Source organism: Phoca vitulina, unplaced genomic scaffold (genome assembly GCF_004348235.1).
Source record: "Phoca vitulina isolate PV1807 unplaced genomic scaffold, GSC_HSeal_1.0 scaffold20, whole genome shotgun sequence".
NCBI lineage: Eukaryota > Metazoa > Chordata > Mammalia > Carnivora > Phocidae > Phoca > Phoca vitulina.
The window spans coordinates 38,328,497-38,341,769 of record NW_022589723.1 but is presented as its reverse complement, the minus strand read 5'-3'; the positions used below and the strand labels follow the sequence as shown (position 1 = coordinate 38,341,769).

Sequence of the window (13,273 nt, the reverse complement as noted above, 5' to 3'; positions counted from 1 at the left end):
TTTTGTTTTCCTTTCTTTCTTTTTTTTTCAGTCTTCATTTTGCTTAGGAAGGATACAGACTTGTTCTTTAAATCCATAGGTGATCCTTAGCAGCTGAAAGGATAAATTTAGGAAATGGGAAGATCCTGTAATAGCAGATATTCAGATCTTTCTTAAAATAATTAGAAGACTAGAAGTTCAGATTAAAGAAAGGCTTAGACAGATTCTGAGTTTCAATTATATGTTGTTATTAAATGAAAGTAGTGTCTTGCTGACACAGCCCTGACTTGGAAGTGGATGTAAGGACAGCCAGTGTCTCCTCCAGCTGCCAGATTGAATTCTAAATGCCTGAAGGGGTTGAGTCACAGTAGCATGGTTACAGTCCACACAGGCTAGAGAACCTGGGATTTGATTCCTTCAGGGCTTTTCTTGGAGAGGTCTGGGTTTATCTCTGTTTTTGAAGGATGACACATTTGTTCAACATGAGGATGAAGGTATGAGAAGTCCTTTTCTCTAAGCCAGCCAAGTGCCTTTCCTTGCCTGGGTGAGCCGGGCTATGTGGGGAGATGTTTTACTCGCCCATCAGATACTGGAGGCCCTGCAGCATTCCAGGCTGAGCCTTTGGCGCCAAGTCCCAAGTGCGGAGGTAACAGGATGGGGGAGAGAGGGAGAGTGGTGTGTGTAGGTAGCTGTCCTCCCCAAGCCTGAAGGGTAATTCTGTGCAGCTGGAAGTCCTGGCTTCACTGTGATCCTGCTGATTTGGCTCTCATGATTTCTAGCAGCCCTGTCAGGAGTGGAGACAGAGGCGGTTTCCCGTTGGGTTGGATGCTCAAGAGGTGGGCTTTAGTGACCCCTGAGGCGTCTTTTCCTCACATTCCCTTTAGCAGGTAGGAGGTAGTGGTCTGGAGGGGGCAGAGAATAGGAGGCTGCAGGTGGGAGCATTTTCAGAGGAAGTGAAAACTTTCATGATAGCTTACTGTGGTGACTGTGTGTGCTGTGCACCGCTGCGTTTTCCTGCCCAGTAGCTCTGTGAGGAAGATTGGGCAGCTGGTGATATCCTGCTTTTAAAGGAGTACACCTTAAGAGAATTCTCTTTCATAGAATCCTAAAGCATATTCTGTGATTAGCTTGGACAGTTAGGTTAGTCTCTCAAGAAAATTCACAAGGAATTCCAGTCTCTTTACCCTAACACCTGGATAGAAAACAGCTGAACATTTAGTGTCTTTTAGGTGATAATTAGTTTAGTCTAGTAAAGACTGAACATTTGACTTTTTCTGTTTAACTTTAAAAAGATTTGCCATAAGCCTAGGATCATATTCTAAGCTAGGTGGCTGGGCTTGTGAACTGCCTTGCATTGAGAGAGAGCGAGAGAGAAAGAGAGAGCGGGAGAGAGAGATTGATTCCCAAAGCATTTTCATATAAACTCTGGTTTTATTTCCTCAGTGCCTCTATGGTGAGGTAAAAGACTGTTGTCTCTTTATAGCTGGAAAGATTTGACAGATCTGCTGAGTAATACAGGTACAGAGGTAGTTGTACTTGAGAGAGATTCAAGAAACATAAGTGACCTCTGCTGAAAGGAGTCTCTGCGAATCTTCCTTTATGGTTTAACTAAATAGGCATTTCAGGGCAGTATCATTTATACCGTACAGATAGATTTCTTTAGCACCTATTCTGCAGTCCACAGTCCTTTTCTTTCCCATTTGGCTTTTACTGCAGTTCAGCACCTCCTCCCTGGGGTGTTGTTTGGACTGAGCACTGTGGGGAGTGAAGGGCTTAGACTAGACCAGACCTGGGCACTGTAGAGCAGATCACCACATCTTGCTCTCCGTAAGGTGTGCAAGAGGAAAAAAGGCTGGAGGAGTCAGAGGAAGGGGCACGTGTCCAGGAACAGACCTGAGGTGGCAGTGTTTTTCCACCCTTGCCTGTAGATCCCTGTCAAGAAAGGAATTTTGAGGATGGCAATGTCTACATGTAGTAGGGAAGGCCTTGCATCTGAAGGAGGGGGTTTTTTCTTTTACTTTTTTTAAAGGCCAAGAATGTGACACAATGTAAACAGGAAGATACGATTACTGTGTAGGATTACATTTCTTAGGTATCTGGCCGAGATGGACTTAGGTGACCTGAGCAGATGCTGGGGGTGAAAGGTGGAGCAGGGCTGACCAGGGGAGAGGAAACAGCAGTGACTAGACCTTAGTGGGACCTCTGCCCCATAGCCCAGCCTGTCTGGGCATCCACTTAGACAGCTCTGGGGAGGCATCTCTTTCCCCAGTTTTTTGACTCTTCAGGGGTAGGTCGTCCAGAAACTCCACAGCTTGCTATAGAGCATTCGTGAATAGATAGGTACTGGATTTCCTATTCCTGTAACTCTTTAACCTTTCTAACTCTTACTCCTTTCCTCTTCCCCTTTCTTCCTTTTCTAAAATTAAAAAAATGTGCTCATAACAAAGCACCTTAAAAATGTCTGTAATTTACAAAAAAGAGAAAATCCCTCTCCTGACTCCCAAACCCTATCCTCATCACTCAGTTATTTTGATTAATCCAAGAAATAAGGAATTGAATTTTAATGTTTTTAGAAAAGGATTTTGGTGGTCACCAAATCCTCTGCAACAAACATGCCACTGCCTCTTGTGAAAGGTACATCCCGACCCAGGAAGGTCTGGGTTGAGGGTCTTACTCATTTTATTAGGCTTACCATTATCTATCCCTGGTCACTGGGCATTTCAAGTGAGTTTCAGTCTTTTGGGGGCTACCAGAGCTGGGACTGATCTTGTTTTTCCCTCCGTACTTCTCAGCTTTCTTTGTATTTTAATATTATGACTAAATGTTAGGATTTCTATAAGTGACCTTATCCTGCGTCCTTGTTTCCTGCTCTGTAATATGGCCCTTATATGGAAGAGGGAGAACCCAAAGGTGAAGTTGGGTTATTGAAGGACATGCTCTCTAAGCTTCTTTTCTTCATGGTAGTGGCTGTGTCAGCTTCTCAACTTTGGAGGTGTCCCCTCAGTGCCCCACATACCTCCACTTACTCATCTCTCTGTCCTAAGGGACAGTTCCTCCTTCTACTCCCCTGATCTCAAACACTGGTGCCAGGAAAGGTATGAGAGCAGTGGTTCTCAAACTTGATTTAATGTGTGGGCAATGTGGCCTGGACCTCAGGCTTACGAAGAGCACTCCAGTGATGACAGTGTATAGCCAAGGTTAGAATCACTGTCTTAGAGGAAACTTCAGTTGCCACCCACTCAGTGCTCTCACCCGCAGGAAAGGGAAAAGCCTCATCTGCAGAAGGCAGCAGAAGTCCCAGACTCCTCTAGTCTTCAGATGAATGATGAATATACTATGTGTGGAGAGGCTTATTGAGCCACAAGCCAGCATCCTTTTTGCTTCCATTGTGACCAATCTCATATTGCTTCTTGGGCTTAGCCCTTGGCTTAATAGTAAATCTTAACTCACTCTCTCTCTCTGCCTTCAGCCAAGCCTCTAAGTTTACCTACAGCAAAGATGAAAAATGAGTTGTGAGGTTATGAATGTGCTTTGAAAAGTGAGCACCAAATAAGCAGTCCATGTAAGAAACCCCATACCATTACCCCGTTCTTAGCTTTGTTGTGTTTAACTTTATTTAATGTCAGCTTCAGCTGAACTCATGCCTCCATTGCCTAAGTGGACACTTTCTACAGCCACCAGTGTGACAGAGAAGCTGGATGCTTTGCTTTAAGCGTAGGCTGGGCGGGCAACAGAAGGTACTGAGGAACATGTGTTAGTCCTCAGCCACGGGCCCAGATAACGAAATTGGGTCTGGTGTTGTCGGGTAACTGAGACTCTTTTGGAACCCCTGTGTTGCCATTCATCAGGATACTGGAAGGATATGCGTTAACTGATATCTAATATTAGAGTATGTGGCTGACAAGGCCAGAGGGCAAGTTAATTCCCAAGTGGATCTGTGATCTCTTTGAAAGGTCTCTTGGTTACTCTCTGCCTCCCTGAGAGGGTGAGGGGAAGTAAGGAGTGTTTGGCTCTGTCAGATGGCTCAGACCTACCTTCAGACCGACTGACCCTGGTTAAGCAGTTCCTTATTAAATGGCAAGCCCATAGAAGGTGGGGCACCTTAATCAATATAAATAGGCCGTTAATCAAAATCTGTGAATATCTGACCTGATTAAACCTTACTAGAGTTACAAACAAAAGTCCTGTTTATATCAGCAAACAGAGAGGGAACACGTTAATCAGCATCTCTTTGATTTCTTAGAACTCATAATGCCAGAGTCTAAGCCTAGCCTTTCCTTTCCCTGACTGATAGCTCAATTTAAATGTTTATTTTTGACCCTGAGCTCCAGTCATGTGCTAGATTGGTACAGAGATGTAAATTAATCCTCACAAGACCTCCGTGAATTATGTGAGTATTACTCTCATTTTACAAAAGTGAGTACGGAAACTCAAAGGATTTTAAATGACCAGCCTTAGGTTACTCAGTTGGTGAGTCATAGTCTCAATGGAGCCTGAATTTCTCTGACTTAAAGTCCAAAGCTCTTTTTATTTGTGTTCTAGTATATGGGGTAGTTAAACTCCGACAGCTAAATCAGTCCACCTCGGGTCTAGAGGTGGTCAATTCTAGTACCTCTACAAGCAAAGATAACATTTGGGCAGTTTTCTATGCAGTTGTGATGCATATTGTATATTTTTATTTTTTATGGACTCAGTTCTAGTTCGGTTTATTTTTCCTTCTATATGGTAAAGTACAAAAAGCATGGCCTCTGGAATCAGTCCTGAATTTGGTCTCTAGCTTTACCATTTACTGGCAGTGTAATTTTAGATGTTAAGTAATTTCCAAAATTGAGTTTTCCAGTCTATGTAAATGGGGTAATGTCTTCTTCATTGGGTAGTTAAATTTCCCCCAAACTTAGTGACTTAAAACAAAAAAACACATTACCTCATAGGTTCTCTGGGCCAGGAATTAGGGAGCTGGTTACTGGGGTGGCTCAGGGTCTGTCAGGCTGCAGTCTTCTGAAAGCTTGACTGGGACTGAAGGATCTGTTTCCTAGGGGGCTCCCTCACAGGGCTGCTGTTGGCAGAAGGCGTAGTTCCGCACTACGTGGGCCTTTTCCGTAGACTGTTTCAGTGTCCTCCTGCTATGACAGCTCTAACCTTCCCCAGAATGTGTGACCCGAGAGAGAGCAAGGAGAAAGCCACACGGTCGTTTGTGAACTATCCAAAGTCGCATACCTTTACTTCTGCTTTATTTCATTCATTCACTAGAATACTGTCATTAGGCCACACTCAAGGGGAGGGAGCAATTATGCTTCACTTCTTGAAGGGAAGAATATCAAAGACTTTGGAGACTATTTAAAAACCACTATGAGAGGACTCTGACAACCCCCGCTCTCTTACCAGTGCTTACGTGTGCCCTGAGTCTGGTAACCTTTCTTGCTGTGGGTCCATTGTCCTGCTCAGCTTTTCTTTCTCCACCCCCCGCCAACCTTTTTTTTTTCTTTTCTTTTCTTTTTTTTTTTTAGTTGACACACAGTGTTCCGTTAGTTTCAGGTATACAGCCTGGTCATCTGACAAGTTTATGCATCATGCAATGTTCACCACAAGGTGGCTACCATCTGAGGAACAGGCTTTCTGATTAAGCAGCTACCATAAAGGATAGAGAGAAGTGAAAAAAACTTTTCATTGACTCAAAGGCTAAAGTAATAGTTGTTGTAATCTCTCCCTTAGGGATAGAGTGATGTGGCTTGGGTTAATTTTCTCTGCCCACAATACTAGTGACACTTCTTCACTCAGTATTGTTTGCTAAGCTGAGGAGAAAGCGGTACTAGATCTCACCATTGAAGACTCTTTCCTGTAGGTTTGCACGAGGTAAATACGGCCAACCAAGTGTGATGGGGGAGCTGAGTTCCTAGAGAGTCTCTGTGCGTAGGAGCCTTTAAGGCTACGTTCACATCTGTAGATAGAAGTCTCTGTAGAAACCAAAGTAGATAAATGAAAAGGGGAAGTGGTGTTCTCCTCCTAAACACCATGGTAGGAGTGAAGACCATCCCCATCCCTCTCCTCAGGTCTTGGCCTTCTGGTCTGCATCCTTTCCGAATAGCAACTTCTTAGAGGCTGTGGCATCATAAGCCAACTCAACTTCTAGCTTCTAGGTGGTACTAATGTGCAATATTGGGGTGAGTCCCCAAGGTAAAAGCTGATGGTACTGAATTCACAGAACTATTGGAATTAGTTAGATAACTGGGCCAGAGTGGGTATTCTCTGTGGGGCAAAGGAGAATGAAAATGGAAAAATATGTCACACACATGCTAATTTCTAAAATTTACATCTCCATCCTAGACTACTCTCCTGAGCTTCAGACTGGATATTCAGCTGTCTACCTGACGACTTCACTTGGATGTTAAAGAAGTATCTTAAGCTTAACATGTCCTAAACTTTGAACTCCTGGTTTTTACCACCACCATTGCTCCATCCCTAAACAAAACAAAATAAAAACAAGCCAACAACAACAAAAAAACCACACCCTGATTCTTCTGTAGTTTTCCTTATCTTAGTAACTGGCAACTCCCTTCCTAGAATTATTCAAGCAGAAGCTTTGGAGTCATCCCTGACTCTTTTTTTCTCTCACATCCCGCATCCAGTCAATTAACAAATACATTAACTCAGCCTATAAAATATATCAGAATCTCCTCACTTTTACTGCTACTGCCCTCATTCAAACCACCTTCTCCCTTGCCTGGATTATTCTTAACAGCTTCCTAAATGGTCTTGCTTCCACTGTTGTCTCTGTACACAGTTGTCTACATAGTAGCCAGAGGGAGCCTGTTAAAACATGTAGATCATTCCATACCCGTGCTTGGTATTTACCAGTGGCTTCCTAGCTGACTTAGAGTAAATGCCAAAGTCATTGCGGTGGCCTGCAAAGTCCTATTCGATCTGGGCTCCATTCACTCTTGATTTCATGTCCTACTATCTTTGCCTTGCTTACTGAGCCTAAGCCAAACTCCTCCCTGCTGTTCCTTGTCCATAACAAACACACCTCTGCCTCAAGGCTTTTTTGTCATTTATTTGGAGTGTTCTTCCCACAGATACAGGAGTGCGCTACTCCCTTATTTTCTTTGTGACTGTGCTAAAATCCACCTCAACAGAAAGGCCGTCCCCCCACCACTCTGATGTATTTGGCATATGGTAGGTGCTTGACAAATGTTTGTCAGACACATGAAACACAACTAGAAGCAAACTGTGGTAGCTCCCCTGCTTGTTGTGTCTTCCCTGATGGTGTTTTAGTTAGTGAATTGCCAGGGAGCTTGCTCCTTGGAGTACTTCAGATGGTCTTTACTATTTATTGACTGAAGAGAGCTCTGAGGAAGGGTGAGCAGGTGGAACAGTAGGTCTGAGCAGTGACCAAGTGGCTTTGGGAGAAATCTGATGTGGAGGGAACAAGACTGAGCCAGCTGGCCCACTCCCTTCTGCCGTGAGGAAGTTTGCCTGGGGGAAAAAAGAGATATTTCCTTTATAACATCCTCTTTAGAAAATGCCTCACCCTGAGTAGTACTGAGCAGGTGTCAGTTGGGCAGGCAGTGGTTATAGAGACAGCTTGGGATCTTGTTCATCCCATTTCTGTCCAGGTGTCTCGGGAAGTGGGCTGGGAAGCACAGTCTGAGAAGTAGCAGCACTTTGGATTATTTTGTAAGCCAAGAAAAACCAAGCTATTTAGAGGGGGAACATGGGACAAGCCCATGACATATAATGGTACAGGCTTTTATAGTCTCAAGATGAATGTTTTAAATCTTACCTTATCCAAGGACACTGGATGTAGGCAGGGGCTAGAATTACCTTCATTTGATAATGGGTGTAGAACTGAAGCACAGAATAATTAAAGAACAAGCGAAACTGGAATTTGGACCAGGCTTATTGATTCTCTTTCCTGTCTTGGCCAACAAAGTGACATCTGGCCTACTTTGAGTTTTATTGCTTTCACATTACTGTAACTGGTGAGGAGGAGGTATGGTGGAAAATTTAGTTAAGATCAAAGGAGACTAAATTCAAAGAATTAGCCCCATCTCTGGCTTCTTGGATCCTTGAAACTTACCTAATTTTTAAACCACAGGTGCTGTCTATTTCTTCCTAAGTGATCCCTTAAAGCAGAGAAGACCAGCAACATCTAGCATGTCTAGAAATTCCTCCAAGACTGGGTTTATTGAGATTATTGCAAATCAGGTGTACAGGTCAGATTCTTAAAACTGTTAATAAAATCTTTTGGGACACTGGTTGAATTTCCTGTTTATTCCTTTCTTACCCCTTGTGAAGACCAGTTCGCTGGATTCCCTCTTTCCGGGGAGAGCCTTGCCCATTTATATTCGTCAGATTGCTTCTCCAGGCAGTCATTGTTTTTACATACTTCGCAATAGGACTTGATTTTAGGTGTTTGATCTTAGGGATCTCTCATTTCCTTAAAGGAGTATATGACATTTGATATAATCCATACCTGTTATTAGTGCAGACATTTTAAGAAAAAAACCATAACTGGAAGAGGAGATGATAATAGCTTCTATGTGCATTTTTTTTTTTAAAGGATGTTTTAATTTAGGGCAGTTGAGCCTGTGTCCCCTCTTCTAGGAAGTTAGAGAACCACCTACATTGTTAGCAGAACTTCACATATAGTAATCCCGTTATCTGTTTGAGCTGCTTCGGTGGTTGGGAGGTGTAGGGGATTGGATCCGTTCCATTGCTCTGTTCTGACCTGAAATGCATGTTATCAAAGATGAGTATGAGGAGAGGCCTGGAGACTGGCTGGCTGTATTAGAAGGAGAGCTCTTGAGTCCGTAAGTGAGGCCTTTGTATCCTGTTCAGAGTAGGCTCCTGTGGTAACTGTTCAACACTCTTTCTCACAGCTGCTCCTGACATCACTGGCCATAAACGGAGTGAGAATAAGAATGAAGGGCAAGATGCCATGATGTATTGCAAGTCAGTTGGCTACCCACACCCAGAGTGGATCTGGCGCAAGAAGGAGAATGGTATGCCCATGGTGAGTAGGAGGCAGCCCTGATTCTCTCTACCTGGGTCTCTGGTTGCTGGAGTTTGTCCTGGGAGGTCCAGACATCTGGACCAGTTGTTGTAACCTGCCATACTGGCATGGCTTGGGTCAGTCACCCTTTCTAGTCACAAATGGTTACATTATGAACCTGGAGGTCACCGACAGTCTCTGTCCAGCATGGACTCCCTACATGATTTGTTAAAGCTGGCTGTCTGCAAAGAGGTTAGACTGGTTTGCCTTCAAGATGGAAAACTGAAAGAGCTAACCCCAATCTTTTCTTTTTTTTTTTTTTTAAGATTTTATTTACTTATTTGACAGAGCACAAGCAGGGGCAGAGGGAGAGAGAGAAGCAGGCTTCCCGCTGAGCAGGGAACCCGATGTGGGGCTCGATCCCAGGACCCTGGGATCATGACCTGAGCCGAAGGCAGACTCTTAATGACTGAGCCACCCAGGCACCTGAGCTAACCCCAATCTTAAATTTTTTTTATTATTCTAGTCCATTTGTCCTAAAGAAAATATTCCTCTTGAAGTAGTCCTAATACATCTTTCTGGTTTTGGGGGAAGACAAGGCGATGAGGGCAATTACTAGTGTATTCCAGGAACACAGGGAGTACTGATGAGGGATTGAGGCAACATGGTGCGGCACAAGGGCAGCCTTGGGCATTGGAAATATGACAGCATCTGCTCCCGAAAAGGTCAAAGAAAACATCTTTTTCATTCAGTGCGATGATTCTTGATAGTGTAGAGGGAGTCCAAGTTTTAGACTCTCACTCCTCTCTGATTCATGATGTTTGGTCAGTCTCTCTGTCAGAGAGGGTGTCATCCATTCCTCCTGTCCCCAGGCCTTGCATGCCCAGCACTGTACTTCTCAGGCATCCTCTCTGATTGTCAGTAGTCAGAAGGGACTAAGGAGATAATCTAATCTGCTTCTTCAGAAAGATTACATATTAACCAAGGTATGTGACAAAACCAAGGAAGGGTCAAGTCCAGTTTTTTTATTTCAAGTCCGTGGTTCTTCCCACTCCATGATCTCTCAATAATAATATGTCAAGTGGTGACAAGGACTCTAACATTAACAATGACTAGATTTCAGAAACCCATTAATAAGGGGTCATGATGAGGAAGGGAGAGGTTGAGTATTTTCAGAGCAGCCCCTGAAAAGTCAATAAAATACTTCATTGTGCTGGCAAGCAAATGCCCATTTCTCTCTATTGGTCTCTGGGTAGGAGAGCCCTTGATTCCTCAGTAGATTCTTTCTTTTTTTTTTTTTTTTAAGATTTTATTTATTTATTTGACAGAGAGATAGAGCCAGAGAGCACAAACAGGGGAGCAGCAGAGGGAGAAGAAGCAGGCTCCCCACTGAGCAGGGAGCCCGACTCGGGGCTCGATCCCAGGACCCTGGGATCAAGACCTGAGCCGCGAAGGCAGACGCTTAACCAACTGAGCCACCCAGGCGCCCCATCAGTGGATTTTCATCTCCTATTATTCTCATGCCCATGAACTCTTAATTATCTGTTATATTGTGAAAAACCTTTAAAATCAAGTAGTATTTCCTCTTGCTTCCAAGCTGTGAATCATTTGGGAAACAAACTTTTTTTTAAATCTTTTTTTTTTTATTATGTTGTGTTAATCACCATACATTACATCATTAGTTTTTGATGTAGTGTTCCATGATTCATTGTTTGCATATAACACCCAGTGCTCCATGCAGAAAACTTTTAATGAAAGAGGGATAGGGAAAAGAAAAGCAATTTCTAGGTTGATGCCTTTGAAAACCAGTTTGTTGAACAACCTAAACTTGGTTGAGGGCTAAGATAAAATGCTTTCATTTTTTTTCTAGACACTAATTTCAGCACAGATTCTTTTTCTAGACAGATCCCATAGCTTTCTTGGACCTCTTTTTTGTTAAAGAGTTGAGTCCAGTCCAATCCAGAATTCCCAGTTTTACCTCCCTTCCCCTCTCCCTAGCCTGCAAGGGGAGCAGGGGATTGTCCTCACTCTGTCTTCTGGATTTTTCTTCTATATGGGGCAGGAAGGGGGACAAGTGTCACTCATCTGACTTTTCCTATAGTCTACTCTTGGTTTTTGCTGCTTCTGGGACCTCTGCGTGGCAGGTATCCAGATCCTGGATCTTGTAAGAACTTGTGTGAGTTCTTTACGGGGCCAGTTCTCAGATATCAGAGATCTACTCTTACTGAACCTCTCTGTTTCCTGTTTAGCTCCAGCCACAGATGCTGGGGTCTGCTCACCCTCTTAGGCAGAGGAAACTTGAACATCATGGCTCTTCAAATGCTGGGAGTATAGGCTCCTCTGCCTCCTTATCTCCAGATAGCCTTTTTCCAAGATTGAGAAGCATACATCACATCAGTCGGTCTCCTGCATAAACGGATATCCACTGGAAAAAGATACTTTCTTCTTGCCACCCAATCTTTGAGTGATTCTCTTGGTGCCTGTTCCACTCAGCTGCAGGGTGGAAGGCTGCCTGCAATGCCAAGTATAACTCTTTTCCTATCACCTCTCATCCTGTCTTCTCTTTTATAGATTGGCAAGGGGTAATGTAGTGATGACTTGGGGATAAGATAGCTTGATAGGGCTCCCTTTTAATAAGCCCTGGAAGGACTGTCTGCCCCCAATTTGTATGGAATTTTTTGTTTGTTTGTTTAAGAATTCTGGGGTACTTTTTTTAAGTAAGCCATCATTTATGACAATAAATGTAAAAATTACAGTAGTATTAAATACAAAGTTTTAAGTATCCTCACTTAAAGGCAGAGATTTAAGAAACAAGAATATAGCGATATGTTGCTTAAAGATGATCTACATATAACAAAATAGGACAGAAGTGTTAAAACAAAAATGAATAAAGTATATATGGTGAAAGTATATAAATAGAAAGAACAAGTGAAAATATTAACATTATAGAAAGTGAGGTTCAAATAAAAACATGAAACCAAAAGAGTTCCTTTTTATCATGGTAAGATATATAATCCACAATAAAGACAAAGCTGTGTCATGATCTTCTTTGAAAACCAGTTTGTAGAGTAGAGTTTCAAAATGAATGAAGCAAAAACTGGAAAAATAAGGAAATATAGCCAGAAGCACAGTTACATGGTGGCAGATTTACATATATTATTTTTAGTCTTTGACAGATGAGATGGAAAATCAACAACACTGTGGAAGATTTGAACATATAATGAATAAGATAACACAGTCTTGATACTGAAACCTAAATATCAATCACTGTTAGTTATAAATGTATGTGAACACTTCCTAAGTACAAGTTAAATTAGGAAAAGCTATCCTTCTAAAAAAAATTTATATATTTAAAAATTATTATTGAGGTATAGTTGACATATAATGTTATATTCGTTTCAGGTGTATAGCATAGTGATTTGACAATTGTGTACATAATGCAGTGCTCACCACGATTAAGTGTAGTCACCATCTGTTACCATACAATGTTATTACAATGGTATTGACTCTATTCCCTATGCTGTACTTTGATCCAAGAATATGGGGTACTTCTGATGCTTCTCCTTAGTCATCAATTCTGTAGCAATAGGACAAGTCCCACTCAATATCTTTTTATGCATTGATTGAAAAGGTTAAAGTTTCTTTTTTTTTTAAGATTTTATTTATTTCTTTTTTTTTTTTTTTTTTAAGATTTTTTATTTATTTATTTGAGAGAGAGAGAGAAAGAAAGCACATGAGAGGGGGGAGGGTCAGAGGGAGAAGCAGACTCCCTGTCGAGCAGGGAGCCCGATGCGGGACTCGATCCCAGGACTCCGGGATCATGACCTGAGCCGAAGGCAGTCGCTTAACCAACTGAGCCACCCAGGTGCCCCAGGATTTTATTTATTTCTTGCGTATGATGGTATTAAAAAAATCTGCATTGTAGGCTTGTGGATCAAAGAAGACACTAATAATCATTTCTGATCATAAGTGAAAAACGTGGACTTAGTGAACCAGTAGAGCAGGGGTTAGAGAAGTTGGCAGCTTTACAAGTCCTCGAGTTGAAGCTTCATGGAATAACTATTTTGAAGGCCGTGTTTGCCATTTTAGTCATACCTACACTCATTTGCACGCACCATTGTATGCTATAGCTAGACCTCATTCTGGGGGTTATCTTCCCCTTTCTTCTCTACTATTTCTGATTATGCTTTAGTTGTGTAACAGCTGACACATGAGTCCATTTTTGCCCTGCCATCACCCCAGTGCTGTAAGCCTGTCCCAGCTCCACCTAGACTCCTGCTTGTGGACTCTCACCTCTGCCTT

The 13,273-nt window shown here is 42.6% G+C and overlaps 1 protein-coding gene across 3 annotated transcripts in view; it reads left to right on the top strand.

The window, feature by feature from the left end:
• The window catches only part of NPTN (neuroplastin), a 69,599-nt gene that overhangs the window by 45,099 nt on the left and 11,227 nt on the right, over positions 1-13,273 (top strand). For all 3 annotated transcript variants that reach the window (XM_032418095.1, XM_032418097.1, XM_032418098.1), the window contains exon 5: positions 8,859-8,992. In XM_032418095.1, coding sequence (XP_032273986.1) covers positions 8,859-8,992 — 134 coding nt within the window. The remainder of the gene's footprint in view (positions 1-8,858; positions 8,993-13,273) is intronic.